Source organism: Nannospalax galili, unplaced genomic scaffold (genome assembly GCF_000622305.1).
Source record: "Nannospalax galili isolate Female #2095 unplaced genomic scaffold, S.galili_v1.0 scaffold441, whole genome shotgun sequence".
Taxonomy (NCBI): domain Eukaryota; kingdom Metazoa; phylum Chordata; class Mammalia; order Rodentia; family Spalacidae; genus Nannospalax; species Nannospalax galili.
This window is the reverse complement of record NW_008348089.1, coordinates 9517158-9535059: the sequence shown is the minus strand read 5'-3', so window position 1 is coordinate 9535059 and position 17902 is coordinate 9517158. Positions and strand designations below refer to the sequence as shown.

Sequence of the window (17902 nt, the reverse complement as noted above, 5' to 3'; positions counted from 1 at the left end):
TCTCCCTGTAGCCCCAGCTGGCCTGGACTATGTAGACCAGGGTAGCTTTGAACTCCCAGAGATCTGCCTGCCTCTGCCTCCTGAGTGCTGGGATTAAAAGGCATGTACCACCACACCCAGCATCCAAATTTTAATTTTTTAAATCAGCCCTAGAATCAAAACAACTTTCTCGATGACCAAGATACAGACTCATGGCAGGTTAAAGCAGTGTTAACAGCCCAGGCTCCCTGACCTGGGATAGAAATCTGCAGAGAAATAATGCTCCTAGCTAGGTTCTCTCAAACCAGTCTGGTCACATGTTCCCTGATCTAGGTAGAAATCTGCAGAGAGAAAATGCTCCTAGCTAGGTTCTCTCAAACCAGTCTGGTCACATACACTGCATGTGTCCAGCTACCAGCATCCCTGTAAGTGTGACAGAGGATCAGAAGTTCTTGGGTATGTAAATATGGTCAAGCCCAATGCTCATTGCCAATCTGTATCCCCATTTCTAAGGAATAACCTTGGGCCTGACACAACTGTTCTGACATTCTACTAATTGATGATAGAAGGCTGCGAGGCCTGGACCCATGCACCCCTAGGTAAGGCAATGGTGGCCCAGTGGATCAGGCTTCTGAAGGGAGGCCAGCAAGAAATCGGCTTAGAGTCAAAGCCAAGATCTGTGCGATTTGCCGTTTTTTTTTTTTTTTTTGAGACATGGTCTCATTATGTATGTAGTCCTGACTGGCTTGGAACTTGCCACGTAGACCAGCCTGGTCTCAGACTCACAAAGATCCACCTGCCACTGCCTCCTGAGTACACCACCACACACCTAGCTATGCCATTTATGTTTAAAGGTATGCCTAGACATATCTGATGCTACTCAGTTGACCATGGGGAAACACTTTGGGAAAATAGCTGCTGAAATTTCCTCACAATTTTTAATGGCTTTTAAAAAGTTTGGAGTCAGGAAAAAAATGGTGAACCACCATGTCCTACTGCCAACTGGCCCTGCTTGTTTGGTCAGTGGCTAGGTCACACAGAGGCAAAGGAAAAGCACCAGTATGAATATAGCATTCTTTCTCTTAGGTATGTAGGAGAGAGGTGTTGGGAAATAGTCATAGGCACCCTGCTGAGTTGAAGCTATACAGTATGACAGGGGCACTAGCTTGAGAACAGAGAGCTGGGTCCTGGTGCAAGCATCCCTGGGGGCCTGTACACCTTCTAATTGGGAAGAAGATGATGATACAGGTACAGGAACAGCTCTGGAATCAAAGGAGATGGGAGGACACTTCATGATTATGCCCAGGTGGCCACACACACATGATGAGGTATGAGGTTATAACAAGGTGGCCAGAAAAGTAGGACTGCTCTGCTCACCTAACCCTGAATAGCCCAGGATGCTAACTCTGCAGCCAGGACCCAGGAGGTATAGAGTTTTAGGGAGCCATGCTCCTGAAAAAGCCCCTCTTAAATACAGTGCTCATGTGGAAAGCTAGGATGGACAAGGGACCCTTGATACTGCCTTGTAAATATTCCTGTGTTGTCAAGTACCAGCTCTACTCTCTGAGAATAGTGAGGTGGATGACTGCCCTCCAGAGATGTGAGGCAATCCTTAGACTGATGCCTCAAGCCTGGGGGCAGAAGAGGCTCTTTGAGGGTGAGAAGGTGAGGGAATGAGTATGGAGAGGCCAGGGAAGACCACATTCTTCTCTCTGTAAGGGATGCTGCTTTCCTTCTGCTAGCCTTCCTTCTGGGTGAGACCACTCTGCAACCAGGAGTAGGGAGCCAGCAAGAGTATCTCCCAACTCTGCCTGCACAACAGCTGAGAGTCAAGAACACTCCCCTCCCCAATCCCACTTTTGAGACTTCAGTTGCCCCCAAAGCCTCCTTCTTGCATCACCAAGGAGAAATGGCTCTGGAAAATAAGTGGTGCTAAAGACCTTGAGGTTCTCAAAGTCTCGCTGGTACTTCTCCCGCAGGGTGGCCGTATCACCCTCCAGCTCCTTATGGCCCAGCTCCTCTCGCATGACATCCATCTGGGCCTCCAGCTCCTGGATGCGTTCTCGTAGCCCCATCATAGATTCTGCCTCACCCTCGGCTGCTGGCATAGTCCTAGGCTCAGATGGCTTGGGGGTCAGCGAGGCCTCAGGATGTGAGGGCTGGCAGAGGCTGAGGGCTCCCCGTAGGCTCCACATGTAGTGTTCCTGCAGGGCCCTCAGCTCTTCCCCATGGACGGCCTGTAACTCCCGGACCTTCAGCTGGAATCTGTCCTCCAGTGTCTGCATTTGTTGCACATGTTGCTGCTCCATGGCCTGCCTGTCTCTGACTGAAGCATCTAGCTGGCTTCGAACCCGGCTGCGCTCAGCCTGCAGTGTATTCTCAGTGCGGCTCAGCTGCTCCACCATGCACCTGATCTCTTCCTCATACCTGCCCTGCAGAGCAAACATGTTTTCACTGTGCTTGCTTTCTGCTTCTTGCAGACATCTCTGCTGATGGTTCATCTGGTTCACCTTGGCCTTGAGTTCAGTGTTTTCCCTTTCAATGAGGGTGATTACCTCCAGGTACTCACTCTTCTGTTTGTGGAGGAGTTCTTCATACTCCTCCCGCAGGGCTCCAACTACATGTGCATGCTCCTGGCATGAGGCACCCCTGGCCTCCTGACAGGCCTCTTTGTAGAACTGCAGCTCCTTTTCATATTCCAGGCGGATTCTGCAGGCTGCATAGCATACTTGAGCCTGAACAATTGCATTTTGAACCAGTAATGAAGAATACTGACCAAGGCCTGACAGACAAGCATCATGTGAGAGATGCTGTGACATCTGTAGAAGCTGCTGACAACTCCCAAGTGGCTCTGCAGGAGATATGGCTGGCAAGGCAGCTGCAATCTCCTCGAGGATGCTGGCCTTTTCACACAGCTGCTGGGCCAGCTCATCCTGAATGACAGCAAGGGCCTCAGGGCTCTGGTGCAATGCCTGCAAGGGTTCCTGGAAGCCATCTGTGCCTGGCTTCAGTATCTCTCCTAATGGGCTCAGGTCCCAGGATGTCTGTACCTGGTCTTCCCTGCCAGCTGAATGCCTAAGGGTTTCCAAGATCTGCTGTATCACTCTTTCAAAGTCTGGGGTTTGGTAGGCTCCCAGGATTTCCCCCAGCATGCACTTGTGCTGCTGCAGGGCTGCTTGAGTCCCTCGTAGGGTTTCCTGTATGCTCTGCAGCCTGCGGTAGAACAAGTCCCTTATTGACTGTGTGGCAAAGCTGAGTTCTGCACGAACCCATGTGGCATCAGCCAGGCTTTGGGAGATATGCTGCTGCCTGTCTCCTGATACACAGGTTGCTTCTTCTCCCAGTGTCCCCAGGTGCTTACTCAGGGACTCGACCTGGCTCCAGAACTCTCCATCCACCAGCACCTTCTTGGCCCAGGCCTCCACTGGAGCCCCAGCAGACAGAGTAGCACTTTCTTCTTTCAGTGGCCACTCTTCTGACTTAGTGAGCTCACAGAGAACACCATACACATCCGAGGTGGTATTTTTTAGAGAGTTGGCTATTTGGTTGATGAGTGAGGCCTCCAGGGCTATCTGAGCAGAAAGCAGCTTCATGTGCTCCTGCTCATTCAGTATAGGCTGGCAGGGTTGCTGCACAGTTGTCATGCCACTTTCCATACAATGTCCCTTCTCTTGCTCAACCTGGGTCTTGCTGTCTGCAGGGGCCACCCAGGGCTGAAGGGCCTTGATGGCACTCCCAAGCACACTCTCAATGCTGGCCAGGGAGGCCACTCGTGCATCCTGTCCTTCTTCCTGGTCAGCCTGTGGCAGAGATTTTATCTTTTCCCAGCAATTCTCTAAGCATGTCAAGGCATGGCTATTTTTGGCCTGGAAGTCTCCCAGCTCCCCAGCGTGGTGCTCAATGCTTGCAGCCCTTTCCTGTCTCTCCTGTTCCAGCTGAGAGGCCAGCGCACCTGCCTGTAGCAGGCTGGCACGGAGCTGCTCCTGCAGCTGTGCCTCAGTGCTGGCCCATTGCTGATGCAGTGCAAGCAGTGCTTCCTGACTCTGGCCCTGCTGGCTTTCCAGTCTCACAGTCACATCTTTGAGCTTCTCCTCTGTGACGTAGAGCTTGGTCTCCAGGGAGTGGATTATGGAGAGGTATGTCTCAGAGTCTGCAGCTGCAGGGAATGTGCTAGGGGTGGCCTCTGAGGAGACACTGTCCTCTGATGGTGACCTGTCCTGGCTGGTATCGGATGATGTGCTGCTGGTCCAGGCCTTTGCACAACCTTCAGGGTGTATGTATCTTTGGCACTGGATCGTGGAGAATCGGATCCTTGGCCTTTTGTTAAAAAGGCCAAGTGCTCCCTGGTCAGGCTTAGATGTGCTCTGAAGATGCCCCTCCCTATCAGGCATGTCCGCAGACTTTGGGGGCACCATATTTTCCTCTCTGCTGGGGCTGCCACTGCTACCCTCCTCCCCTACACCAGTGCCTGGGTCTTCATCTTCTGGTTGTGAGGGGGTAAAGCCTGGAAGTGCTCTGGTGACTTGGCCCAAGGGCAAAATGCTACTGTCCTCTTCTGTGTCCTCTGGGGTGCTCTGAGACTCCTCAATATCCTTTGGAGGATCAGTTACAAATCTCCTTAGAAATTCTTCCTTTGCCTGCAGCTTAATTTCTGTTTCCTCTAAGCTGCTGCCCAAGGCAACCATTTTAACCAAAGCCTCACTGAGGTCCTGGTCTTTCTTTTCCAGAATTCTCTCGTGTGCTTCCTTAATGTGCTTCAGCTCCTCTTCCTTTTCTCTCAGCAGAATGCGCATGCTTTGCAGCTGGACAGAGACCCTGTGGTGTGAGTGCTCTAGGTTCTGGTAGTCAGCTTCTCTTCCCCTTAGCTTCTCTTGGAGCTTAGCCATGTTCCCATCAGATGTGGCCACATGTTCCATCAGCTCTTGGAACTGCTGCTTGACAAGGTCCCGTTCATCTCGGAGGCTCTGTACATGCTGGGTTAGCTGGTGGATGCTGGCCTCCCGGACTTCCAGCTGTTCCTCTAGCTGGTGCACTTGTTCACTGCCCTCGCATGTTGCACTCAGCTTCTCTTTCTGGAGGGCTTCTACCTGCTGCACGTGGCCCTGAAGCTGGTCCTCATAGGCACTGGCCTTGTCCTCCACCTCCTTCAGGTTCTGTAGCAGTGTCTGCTTCTCCTGCTCGCAGCTCTCCAGCAGAAGTGCATAGTTCCTCTGCAACTTCTCCTCCATCAGATGCTGCGCCTGCTCGCTGGTACCCAGCTGCTGGGTGAGCTCAGCAATGCGCTCTTGCAGCCTCTGTACTTCCTTCTGTCTGTCTCGCTGCAGTGCCTGCTGCGTCTCCAGGTCCCTCAGTTCCTGTGTCTTTTCTAGCAGCAAGGCCTCTGCACTTTTGAGCTTCTGCTCGCTGGCCCTCAGCTGGCCACTCAGCACGGCCTCGCTGTGCTGCCACTCCTCCAACTGCTCACGGACCTTGCCCTGTTCCAGCTTCAGCTCCCCCTTGAGCTTGGCCAGAGCCTGCTCCTTGATGGCCAGCTCTGCAGCAGCATTACCGAGCCTTGCTTGTAGGCTCCGAATCTCGGCCTCATGGTGCCGGATTGCATCCTTGGCCTCCCCATAGCTACGTTTCAGGGTCTGAATCTGTTGTGTGATGAGCTCCTGCCGCTGGCTCTGGGCTTCCAGCTCACTTTGGAGGTCTTGGTTGACTCTATGGAGCCTCTGCCAGGCACCCGATGGGGAGGTGGCCACTTCAGTCTTAAAAAAACCGATTAAATACTGGTTAGTAACACTCGGGCCACCCCATTCTGAGTGTCACACCTCTGGCGGGATCAACCATAGAAAAACTCCTTGGTGGGTTTGGCTTTAATCCTTTGCACATTATTTTTCCTCATTTAAAGAAAATTGAAAATTTTTTTTGGGGGGGGGTGGTTTTTTTTGGCAAATAGCGGCTTCCACGTAAACGGAAAACATGGACAAAAACATCAAAGAACAGCTCTAACTCAACAGCACCTAGGAGAAATAAACCAAATAAAACTGAATAATGGAACACGCTGAGAAGTGAAACAGAGATTCAAGGACAAGAGGGCGCCTGCCTCTGTTTTGCAAAATGAAGTATGAGGTTCTAGACCACAGGTCTAAATAAGCACAGGGCATGAGGTGCAGGGAAGTGACATCACTTCCTTCCAGGACAGAGGGAGAAGGAAGGCAGGTAACTGCTTGAGAGATGTCAGCAAAGTGACATTGAACCGTTTCCTTTAGAAAGTGTAGCCACGACTCCAGAGTAACAGGAAAACTAATCTACCTGCAAGGAGACAGAATGAGGGCAATGTAGACCATGGAGCAAAATGTGTTGTAAGTAACAAAACAAACTTCGGTGCTCAAAATAAGAGTGAAGCATGCAAAACCCAAAATAAAAAACTCCCCAAACTGAGAAACACACAACAGAGACTGAACTAATATAAAGCAGGGAAAACAGCATGGATAAGGGTCAGGAGAGCCCTGCCAAGAATCTGACCTGCCCAGGTTCACTCTGTCTGCTGGTGGGGAAGCCACAGATGTGACACTCAGGTAAGTTCTAGTTCCACACCATGCTTACCATCCAAAGCATGCAGATCCCTCCCAGGAATTAGGACAACACCCATACCAGAGCTTGCATCTCTTAACCCTCTGCCCCCAAAGGCCCCTTCCCCCCTTTCACTTTTGGCTATAAACATTTCCAAAGCTCAGGGGTAGTGCGATCACGTATTATTAGACTGAGCAGGAAGTTGGTCCAGTGCTGACCAACAGGGTCTTCAGTGTAAGTGCATGTGATGGTCACATTAGACACACAGGTTAGCAATGTGCAAAGCCTCTCAGCAGTGTCTTTATCACTAGGTCTCCAATGAAGGCTTAGAAAGATGTACTCCAAATGAGGGAGGGCCTGAATGAATAACCTAAAGGTTCTCTGAGTGGGTTATGTACAAAGGAGATGCCTGCTATGACCAGTTCCAGGTACAAGTCTGAAGTAGGAATGGCAATGAGTTTGCTAGAAGGGAGAAGGGTGCAGGAACATAGAATGCAGGGCAGAGGTAGGCCAGGGGCACATGCAGCAGTATGTAGGGAGTGGAGCAGGAAGGCAAGGCAGGCTGTGGTTAGAGGGGAGTAAAGGACCTCTGGTTTACCTGAGCCTTGAATAACTCACACTGAGAAGGTCAGTGTATAAAGGTCTGGGAATGTCAACTTGGAAGATACTTTGGGCCTTTGAAGGGCACTAGATCTAAGTCACACAGGCAGGAGGCTGCTGCTATAGGGGAAGGGGTATGCTTCTTGGGTTAGCGGCCCAGAGGCAAGACTAGAACCTGGGACCTGACTCCAATGTCTTATCCTTGGCCTTTGCCGAGAGCTTCAGTTCAGTTTCCCTACCCCATCCTACTACCCCAAAACCTATTTGTTGACTCCCCACCAGCAGGACAATACCCCAGGGCAAGAGTATGTCTCTTTCATGTCTCAGAGCTAGCATGGAGTCTAGGATGCCATAGGACAATACATGCCATCTGTCCTCATACCAGGCTACCTTGAGACTGCTTTGTGACATACCCCCAGAAGGGCTGCCATACCCTGGAAACCTGAACGCAGCAGGACTCTACAGCAGACATCTCCAAGAGAAGGACACTGGACTTGAGCTGTCAGTTCAGCACCCTAGCTGCTACTGCCCTCAACCTGCTTCTGGCTAGATGGCCATGTCCTTCTGAAACTGGCCAGGGCAGAAAGTTAAAAAGCAGGAACACAGGCTGGGTGTGGTGGTGCATGCCTTTAATCCCAGCCCTCAGGAGGCAGAGGCAGAGGCAGAGGCAGGCGGATCTCTGTGAGTTCCAGGCCAGCCTGATCTATATAGCGAGTTCCAGGCCAGCTTGGGCTACAGGGAGGCTCTGTCTCAAAAAGACCAAAAAAAATGTAGGAACAGTGCAGGTCTGCTGCAGGTGGTATAGAGAGAGATACAGGTGGAACTGGGTGGTGGGGGGATGGGGGGTGTACTTGGCTTGCGGTATTATTCAGTTTCTCTAATATGTACAAGGGGCCAAATCCCATTATGGTAAAAACAATGAGAAATGGAATGCAGACACATACTATTAATAAAAACACAGTGGCTGGAGAGCCAAAAAGAGAGACCACCAAAGTTATTTCATTACCAAAAAGCAATCCTCAGATGTAGAGGTTTCAGGCACAGTCCTCAAAATGTTGTAGTAACAGGAAAAATGAACACAGAACACAGCACCGGTCCTTGGGAGCTGACCCAAGTTTTGCCGTATTTGCACATTCCTAGCCTGTGGGCCTGAACAGGTCCTTCGCACTGAAGCCCCTGGGTGTACTGCCAGCTGGGCAGCTGCCCACCCTACCTGCAGCACATAGCCCTCCCGGGCGCTCTGTTCTCGGCCCAGGGCTACCCTTAGCTGGTCCTGCAGAAGCCGGTTCTGCTCTAGAAGATCTGAGGCTTCCTTCTGGCTCTGCTCCAGCTGTTGGTAAAACGAAACAACACTTAAAGCAACATGATGACAATAAACAAAAGCAGCTGACCCCAGGGGCCAAAACAGTCTTCAAATCTCAGTGGATACCCACAGCATATGGAAATGAAGGTTTCAGATATATGAAAACAGCATGACTGCTCCCTTCTCGTGGCTGAGAGACGTTTCCTGCTCTTGCCCTAGGCATCCCTGCCTGCCCCCACCAAGCTTCCACATCAGCTCATAGCTGTACTATGCAAGCCCAATAGCCCGTGTGGAAAGTCTGTATCTGGGGAGAGGCTATGCCCCACGGAGAAAGGAAAACTTCATATTTTTTAAATTAAAAAGCTTTTCTAATTTATTTTTATGTGTATGAATGTTTAATCTGCATGTACCTATGTGTACCGTGTGTGCCATGCTCATGGAGGCCAGAAGAGGGCACTGGAGCCCCTGAAACTAGAGTTATAATTGCTGGCTGCCATGTGGGTATGTTCCTATATGTTCTCAAATAAGACATGGAATCCTCTACACTCTTGCCTTCAGCAACTTCAGATTCACTATTCGTCACCCACCTTTTTTTTTCCAACCCTGAGATCCTCCCTGATGCTTAGCTACAAGGGAACTGCCCTGCCCTGTTGTGCCTCAAGAGGCAGGCAAATGTTAAGGACTGAACCCCATACTGCTATCTAAATAAAAACTCAACATGCAGTCTTGCAGACCAGAAGGCTCTTTTTGATAGCTTAGAGTCTTATAAGTTTGAATTACTTTATTTCATCTTGACTGTATTATTTTATTAATGGATATAGAAAATGGAAAAATCAAAGTGTTGGTGCTAGTGCTAGTGATCTCTCAAGGCTCATAAATTTAATAAAATAGGGAAAAGCAGCAGCAACAGGAGGTAAGCTGAGGTGGTAGATCTTCAGTTGGCTACTACAGAAAGGACACATATGAAGCCTGCTGAGGAAAGTGCTCCTGAGGGTACAAAAACTGAAGCCCTAGGCGGGCTTAGCACATCCAAAATGCTTCAAGTGGCGATTCTGGATTTCAGAGTGTTGCTGTTGTTGCTGTCTTATTTATTAAATGACTCTAGAACTATATATAATAACGAGCAATTTTGAGGATGGGGACCAATCTAAACACGAACTTTACTTATGCTTCATTTTCACTTTACACACAGGATCTGAAGGTAATCTTATTTGGACATTTTGTTTTGTTTGGCAGTGCTAAACACAGGTTCACTCTCCTCCTCACCTATTGTATTTTGAATAATTTTGTGCATGAAACAAAGTTTCACAGTAGGAAATTTTCTGTTTTTGTCATGTTAAGGTTCAAAATCTTTTGGATTTTGGAACAGTTTGGACTTTTGAATTAAGGACGTTCATCCTGTAACTTCTTTGGCCATGGAACTCACCAGTGAGATATAAACAGATGTGAGACACATTCTATGAGACTCCTCAATGCTATAAACACAGGATGCTAGCTTGTACAGCTCTGTCCCCAGATCCCAGGATAACTCCCATCTAATGTCTGCCACACCACAGCTCAACATAGCCCTGTTTTATGTCCTAAATGTCTAGGATCTAGTCTTTGCCTCCCAATGTCTGCCCCTGCCCGTGTGGGTCTGAATGACCGTCTCTAGGCCACTGTCAAAATACCAACTTCTGGCTTTCTTCTGTTCTCCAGTGCTGTCTCATACAAAGCAAAATCTATCTCTGCTCATACCTCCTCCATCCCTCACTCAACACCCCTTACTCATGCCTTGTCACAGGTGGAACAGGTCCCTGCAAGCTACCACCAGCCTCCTGTATCTGGCTACACAATTCTATTCATACCTTCTATTCTTTGGGGAAGGCCTACAGCCCATTCTGCCACTGAGTTGGCACTCTTTATATGAGCCTCCACTTTGATTGCAAAGATCTGCTTTTCTAGAGGCCCATAGGTCCAAGGGAAGACTGGCTGCCACCTTAGCAATGAAGTACACGGTGCTAGAGGAAGGAGGCCTATCCTACACTACCTCTTTCTCCAGCAGAGACGTGAGCTCATGTGTGGTGAGCCGCTCACTTCCATCCTCGGAAGACAGGTGCAGAGGGGCGATGGGCACCTGTTTCTCCTCCCGAAGAGGGGTAGTTTCCACTTGGTGCCACCGCTGCTCGATTTCCACATGGACGTTCTGTGTCTTGAGATCAGAGGGGCCCAGAAGCCCTGGGCTGCGGTCGACCTCCATGCGTAAGGCTGCATCCTCTGCACTTGGGCCATCCATGGTGTCCAGCATCCCAAAACGCTTGCGGCGTTCTTCTCGTCGCCGAGCTCGTTCACGTTCCAGTTCACCTGGGTGCCCAGGTTCACCAGCCTGATTAGGGGACCCAAGAGTGCTGGCTCTTTCCTGAGCTAGGGCCTGCTGAATGGGGCGGAATTCAGCCCAATCAAAGGTCTTGGAGCGGCCCTCTCGTCTCCGCTCTCGAGCTCGGCTCCTCTTCTGCTCGGGATCTGGCTCCCCTGGCTCAGTTTCTTGCTTCTCATTTGGCCTTGAGTAGCTCTCAAAAGAAGTGGAGTTCTTACTCTTTTCCTCAGGCAATGAGCTATGGGGTGGGGAGCAAACAGCACTGGTCAGAAAGTCTGGATATCTGGGCAGGTCACGGGACCAGCCCACATCTGTTCCTCATCTTTTTTCTGTCCCCAAAGTGGCTTCCAAATGCAGAGAGAAGAATGTTCTACCTGTGCCTCGTGCCCTTTCCTTAAGGAACCCAAACCTACTTGGTGAGGAGGGGAAGCGAAAAGCCTCAGCTACTCCCGAGACTTCCAGCTCTCATACTTTTAAGAGATATGAGTCTTAACAGAGGCCCTATCATAGATGCTGAGGAAAAGGGAGTTGAGGAACTCCTGCAAGCCTCACATGTGAGAACAGCCTAGCCACTGTCCAGACACTTGGTGAGGCTGGTTGTGAAGCAATCCCACACTGGGCAGAATGACAGAATAAGAGCTCCTCCAAAGGGCTCAGGGGTTTCAATAAGCAGGAGACACCATTACCTCTATTAATAATAATAATAATAATAATAATAAAAAATAAAATAATAACAACACCCACTATGGCCCTAGACATGACAGAAGGATCAGAATGAAAGGCTGAGACTATAAGTCAAGGGGATAGGTGGCCCAGGTAGTAACAAACCCACCCCACCAGGGAAAAGGCAGCACAGAATCTACCACTTTGTAAAAGGGGTGACCAGGAGCACAATTGTACAGGTTAAGCTTGCTGGTGCTGCAAGTTGCCCAGCAGCAACAGGGAAGAAGATCATCAGCATGGAGAATCTCTGCCTTTTCCCAATCTTCCCCAAGGAAGATTTTTGGAAAGACCTCCCATCTAGTTGGGGAGGGGACCAGAACATCACCAATGGTAACAAGGCAAGGGGCTGGGAGTGGGCTTGCTGACAGTAGAGTCCCAGTGATTGCCAGCTGGCCCTGTCTTATCCAAGCCTCAGCAGAATTGGAAGTGATAGGAGGACCCAAAAGAGCACTTGTTTTTTCGGTTTTGTTGTTTGTCGTATTTTTTTTTTTTTTTTTTTTTTGGTCTTTTTGAGACAGGGTCTCCCTATAGCCTTAGCTGGCCTGGAACTCACTATGTAGACCAGGCCGGCCTTGAACTCACAGAGATCTGCCTGCCTCTGCTCCCTGAGTACTGGGATTACTTGCATTCACACTAAGGCCAAGAAGGAGACTGCAAAAAGGATGTCAAAGAAAAGAGAAAGTGAATTCCATTACTTTCGGGTCACCTGTTCTGACAGCCACCAACTCTGATGATCTGAGTTCAATCCCCGGAGCCCACATGGTAGAAGGGCAGAAATGGACTCCCATAAGTTATTCTCTGAGCAACATGTGTATCATAGTATGTGCATTTAAAGGCATACACACACACATGCAACAAGCAAACATAAATACAACAAACCACTCCAAAGTTGTCCTCTGACTTCCACATGTGTGCCATGGCATGCACACCCCCAAAACATCATACACGCACACAATATTAAGTATTTTTAAAAAAGAATCAAGGAGCTTTAGAGCAGTTAAGATCAGCAAGGGTCCAGTTTAAAATCACACAGATACATATAAATAAAAATGAGCTGGAACACATACCAATAACCTAGCACTCAGCAGGCTGAGGCAGGAGAACTGAATGTAAGTCAACCTGGGCTACATAGTAACACTCTCTCGCACAAGAAAACAAAACATAACTCAGAGTGGATCCTTCACAATCATGAGCTAAGAACACTGGTGGAGGTTCAGGTCTATGAGGGGAATTGAAATGACACATGGGAACAGGCAGGGGGCAGTGATCCCCAGTCAGGATTCCCAATAGGCATGTTCCTGGGAGAGGAAGCCCCAACCTGGAAGGCCAGCTGTACTGAGACTTCTTCACCACAGATTGCAGATAGCAACGAGAAGCAGGGCAAGGCCAGCAGCTCTGACACTGCTGTCCCTGCTTCTAATACATTCTGGAGTTGTAGCAATAAAACAAGCCAGGTTTCTTATGAAAGAGCCTCAACTAATTACAGCAATATAGGTTAAAAACAAACAGGTATAAGGACACTGTACCAGTTTGAAGACACTAGACTGTAAAGTAGATTCTAGACAGGAAGACAATGACTGGCCCACTTCGGCATGAAACAAATACTGATATCACCTTGGGCTTCAGTTCCTTTATGGAGCACAGCATGAACATGCATGTATGAGAGCCTGCCCTGGACATCCTAACACTGATTTCTTCCAGCCATGACTCTCCATCTGAGCATGAAGTCTCAGCAGGGCAGTCAAGTGTCTTTTTCACTTTGGGGCTAGGCCTCCCACAGGAGCTGGGATAAGCTCCAGGAGACTTGGACTACAGGCTCTGCTCTTGACTGGAGGCCACTGCTCATTTTCCAACCACACTGCACAGCTCTTGAGAGATGGCATAGGACCATTCTCCATCGACACCTCCTGGTCCTACAATGCAGAAATCAATACATACTGTCTGCTGATGAGTAAAGAAATGAGCATATGATGGATACCAGAAAGGGGGCTGAACTCTTGTTCAGGTTTCCTTTCCTTCTCATTCAAAAAGGAGTAGAATCAACATCCAGGAGGAGGAAAGGTTTGAGCCAAGAACAGGTACAGCTAATGCTGCCACGGGCCAGCACCCTTAGGCCACCTGCACCTCCACACAGCCGAACCTCTGACACCAAAACCATGCTTGGCAGTAACATGAACTATCCAGTTGAGAAAGGACAAGGTGTTCAGGATGAGGACTGGGCGCAGCAGAGCAAAACTTGGCACCATACTGCAGAGCATCTCTGCTGCCTTGAAGATAAACACTGGCATGTCTGGAACCTTCAGAGCAAGAAGAGGAGGCATGCAGCGTGTCCCAAGGGATACGCACCACAGTATGTTAACACAGGAGAGAACACACTTTTCCAACTTGGGCTTCAGCACCGACAGTCTCAGACAGAAGCTTTTCCTGGTTGCACAAAAACCAAACAGATGCAGGAGTGAGGCAAAAGGACTCTGAGGAAGTACAAAGCTATGGTGGCTTGTATGGCAGCTCAGGGTGTCCTCACCCAGTCAGGGCACAGCCACCAGAGGGCCCACAGTAAAGGGCTGAACTAATAGAGACGTTCATGCTGACAGTAGGCATGAAGGTGATGTGTGTGGCTGACTATGCCAGTTTAACAGAGTAAAGGTTGGCAAAGGCAGAAAGATGGAGAATCACAGGGGACAAATGCGGCCAGCTGACAATGGGCCAGAAGGGAATGAAGTCATGCTGTGGTGTAGCTGGGCTCAGGCATCAGGGAATACCAGGTACCCTAGGGTAACTAGCAGGGTTCCCTCAGCACGGCCACCATCTTACCTGGTCACATCTGGGGCAGGGGTTGGGTGTACGTGCTTCATGATGGTCTGGATCCAGTTCCGCCGGATGCCGGATGTCATGGCCGACAGTGTGAACTCACCCTCCTTAGTCTACACAAAAAATACCAGTCCGTCAGTGGCCAGCCCTGGGGGCTAACTACTGCTTCCCATCTCCAAAGATAAAAAGGTCCCATAAGAAGGAGGGCAAGGCTAGGCATCCTTCCTAGAAGTGTTGTGTGTGACTTGCTTGGGACAGGGCCATACTCTGGGGGAATGGTGAATTGAGTGTTTCCTCCACAAGCCAGCATACACTAGTGCCTTCTATGTAGCACCTGCAGGCCGCACACAGTTGGATAAAGATAACTCTATTCAAGAAGCTCTTCTAGCCCTGGGGGCAAGGACACAGAACCAGCCTAAGGATAGGTAGAATGCTAGAACCCAGGTCCAGCATCCTGCAGCCTCAACACAGGTATACAGTGTGACAAAAGAGAAGAAAGTGGACAGATACAAGGGACAGCCTGGGGTCTCTACCTGCTCAGAAAGTGCAGGAAGACTCACTATACTACTCCTGCCATTATTCAGGTGATGAGAATTAAGGCACTGGCAGAGGAAAGGTATTGGTGGAGTAGGAAGGATGTCACTGGCTGGCTGGGTCAGGAGGAGCCTGTTTACAGTGGAAACACTAAGCAGATAGGACAAGGAAGCCAAAATCTCAGCCAAGGGTACTCTAACAACATCAGCTGGTAGGAAGATGAAATCTTGATGACAGCTTATGTGTCAGGGGGTCATAATACTACAGAAAGCTCACATTCTTTTCAGCTGGTCCATTCTACCCCTTGATACAGGTGCTTCTAGAGTCTGGCTTCAGTTCTGCAGCTAAGCTTTGTGAGCCTCAGGGCCACTTGCCCACCTCATGCTCTCAGAAAGCCCGTCACTGCCTCAAACATTCCACTAACCAGAACTATAGAAGAATCATATCCCCTGTGTCTCTGGCCAGTGTATACGGGGGCCACCACACAGCAGTAGCAGGAGCTCTCAGGTCCTGCCTTACTCATCTTTCCTCCCTGACACCTTCAGTTCTTCCTTCCTTGCCTACTAATACCATGGCTACCTGCCTAGTCTCCCTTCTGTTCCCTCCCTACTGCAAGTTCTGCCAGATGTATCTCATTGCTAGTGTTTTCTACACCCCCTGGACAGCATCTCCTGATATACAAGTGTTGTTCTCAGGTGTTACCCCTACCTGCTTTCTGCATCAACACCCTCTTCTGAGCTCCTTAGGGGAAAACTGGTCCACCATTTACCATGGCTAGTATAGGAAGAAAGCAGAGTTCTCAGATTGCACAAACCAGTGCTTTGAGACATCTGCTAATCAAGCTGAGGATGGGGGACGGGATTCCCACTGGAAAAGGAGGTTCAGCTCAGCATCCAACTCCCAGAACATCCTACCTCGTTCAAAGGTAACAGGGATAGAACACTGCAGCTGGGCAACAAGGAGCCAGGCTATGGGAGCACACATGACCAAGATGTGGCTTCCTTCTCATACACCCACTGCATAGAGTACAGCCATGGTCAGTTGTCCAGGGACAGGCACCAGGCTCCTCCTAACATCAAGGACACTGACCTTCAGGGGTGTGGGTTGGTCCCTCTAAGTTTGGTGGGTTTGAGATAGCCTTCAAGTGTCTATCAACTGAACACAGAAATGGACTTGAGTTTCTGGGCCCCAAAACCATAAAGAGCTTCCCCTAGTGAGCCCACCTGAATTCTAGCCTTGAGCTACAAGTCAAATTCCATGGTACAACTCTCTACGTGCCGTTACTCTGAAGGCTCTGGTAAGGGATGAAAAGAGGGGCCTGGCCTTGTCTTGCAACTGTGAAGTGTCTTGCAAGACTACATTCTGGGTGACTGGAGAGCTACTGTGGTCTGCCTAGGACACCACTTGGTAATGGCAGTGACAAGGTTATGTAAGGACAGGCTGCTGCATCAGAAAGAATAAACACCAACCATGAACCTGGAGAGTTGACTATCACAGTCATGAAGTCTCAATGAAGACAGCACCAAGGCCCAGGCAAGCTTCCTAGAAATTCCTGGTCTCTGGGGCCCAGCTGATTTCAAGCAGCCCTTGATCAACTCTGGTATCAGGGGTGTCCAATAAGATTACTTTTTAAAGGGCAGGGCCATGCCTTGCTCATTTGAGTACCTCAAAAGATTTTGGGGAAAAAAAAACCCCAAAACTTGTGAGCCAATGTGAATTAAAAGCTAAGATTTGAAAAATTAACATTCATTTTATTCCCCATATCCTTCACCCTTCCAATGACTATATCCCAGCATAAAAGAAAAAGAGCAATTTCTATAACAAAGCCTTTCAACATCCTTGGAAAGAGATGCAAATGCCTAATTTTTTGTCCACACTACACATCAGGAATACTGGGCAGGAGCCATAGAATGGAGGCATCACCACTAACAGGAAAAATGGCTGACCACACATATAAGTCAGGCCTGCACCAGAGGTACCCCCAGCCTGGACAGTAGGCTCTTGGAGCTATAACCCTGATGGTCAAGTCTCCCTTCCATCCCCAGGCTTACATGTATCTGGAAGCCATAATTTCTCTGGACTGGATACTCTGTGACATCATAACAGGTGGACAAATCAATTTCTCCATCCAGGTCAGCTGCCTTCAGGGAGAAATGAGAGGGTATGAAAAGACTCAAGAAGAGCTGATGCCCAAGTGAGCATTATCTCTACGAGTATGTCTTGTACTGACTTCACAGACAGTCACCTGTTCCACTACTGCCAGATCCAAGTCCCCTTCCTTGGGGTATCCATGCCACTATTTCCCTGTGTATTTGGCCAAGGAAATTCCATCCCAAATGTGTTGATACGGAAATTCTTTTACACGCTTGCAAACTAAGGAGGCTCTTGGGGTGGAAAGATCACTCAGCACCTAAAAGCGCTTTACTGCTCTTGCAGAGGACCTAGATTCAGTTCCCAGCACCCACATGGCCAGCTCACAAACGCCTGTAACTCCAGTTCTAGGGGATCTGATGCCCTCCTTTGGCCTCCACAGGCACTGCATATGTGTGGTGCACTTACATGCGTGCAGGCAGAACACTCAACATATAAATAAGTAAAAATAATAAATCTTTTAAAAAAGAGCATTGCTGTTCTTGTAGAGGACTTGGGTTAGGTTTGCAGCACCTACATGGTGGCTTACAACTGTTCTAGTTTCCGTAGGCACTGCATATACACTCATATACATATAAAATAAAAAAATGGGCTGGAGAGATGACTCAGTGGTTAAGAATACTGGCTGGTCTTGCAGAGGACCCAGGTTCAAATCAGCACCCATATGGTAGCAAACCACTGTTCATAACTCCAGTTCCAGGGGAATTTGACACCTTCTTCTGACCTCCGCAGGCAATGAACAACATGGGTGCACTTATATACATGCAGGCAATACACTCATACACATAAAAAAGAACTGGCGCATGCCTTTAATCCCAGCACTTGGGAGGCAGAGGCAGATGGATTTCTGTGATCTCAAGGCCAGCCTGGTCTCCAAAGTGAGTTTC

At 49.2% G+C, this 17902-nt stretch overlaps 1 protein-coding gene across 8 annotated transcripts in view; it reads right to left on the bottom strand.

Moving 5' to 3' along the window:
* Mprip (myosin phosphatase Rho interacting protein) overlaps nt 1–17902 on the bottom strand; it is a 134574-nt gene that overhangs the window by 15243 nt on the left and 101429 nt on the right. For 3 of the 8 annotated variants that reach the window (XM_029569090.1, XM_029569093.1, XM_029569092.1), the window contains 6 exons: nt 16916–17005; nt 14334–14443; nt 13866–13943; nt 10470–11034; nt 8351–8467; nt 1920–5729 (listed from right to left, as the gene is read on the bottom strand). In XM_029569090.1, the coding sequence (XP_029424950.1) occupies nt 1920–5729; nt 8351–8467; nt 10470–11034; nt 13866–13943; nt 14334–14443; nt 16916–17005 (4770 nt within the window). The remainder of the gene's footprint in view (nt 1–1919; nt 5730–8350; nt 8468–10469; nt 11035–13865; nt 13944–14333; nt 14444–16915; nt 17006–17902) is intronic. The other 5 variants (XM_029569089.1, XM_029569087.1, XM_029569088.1 and 2 more) reach the window with 2 other exon arrangements.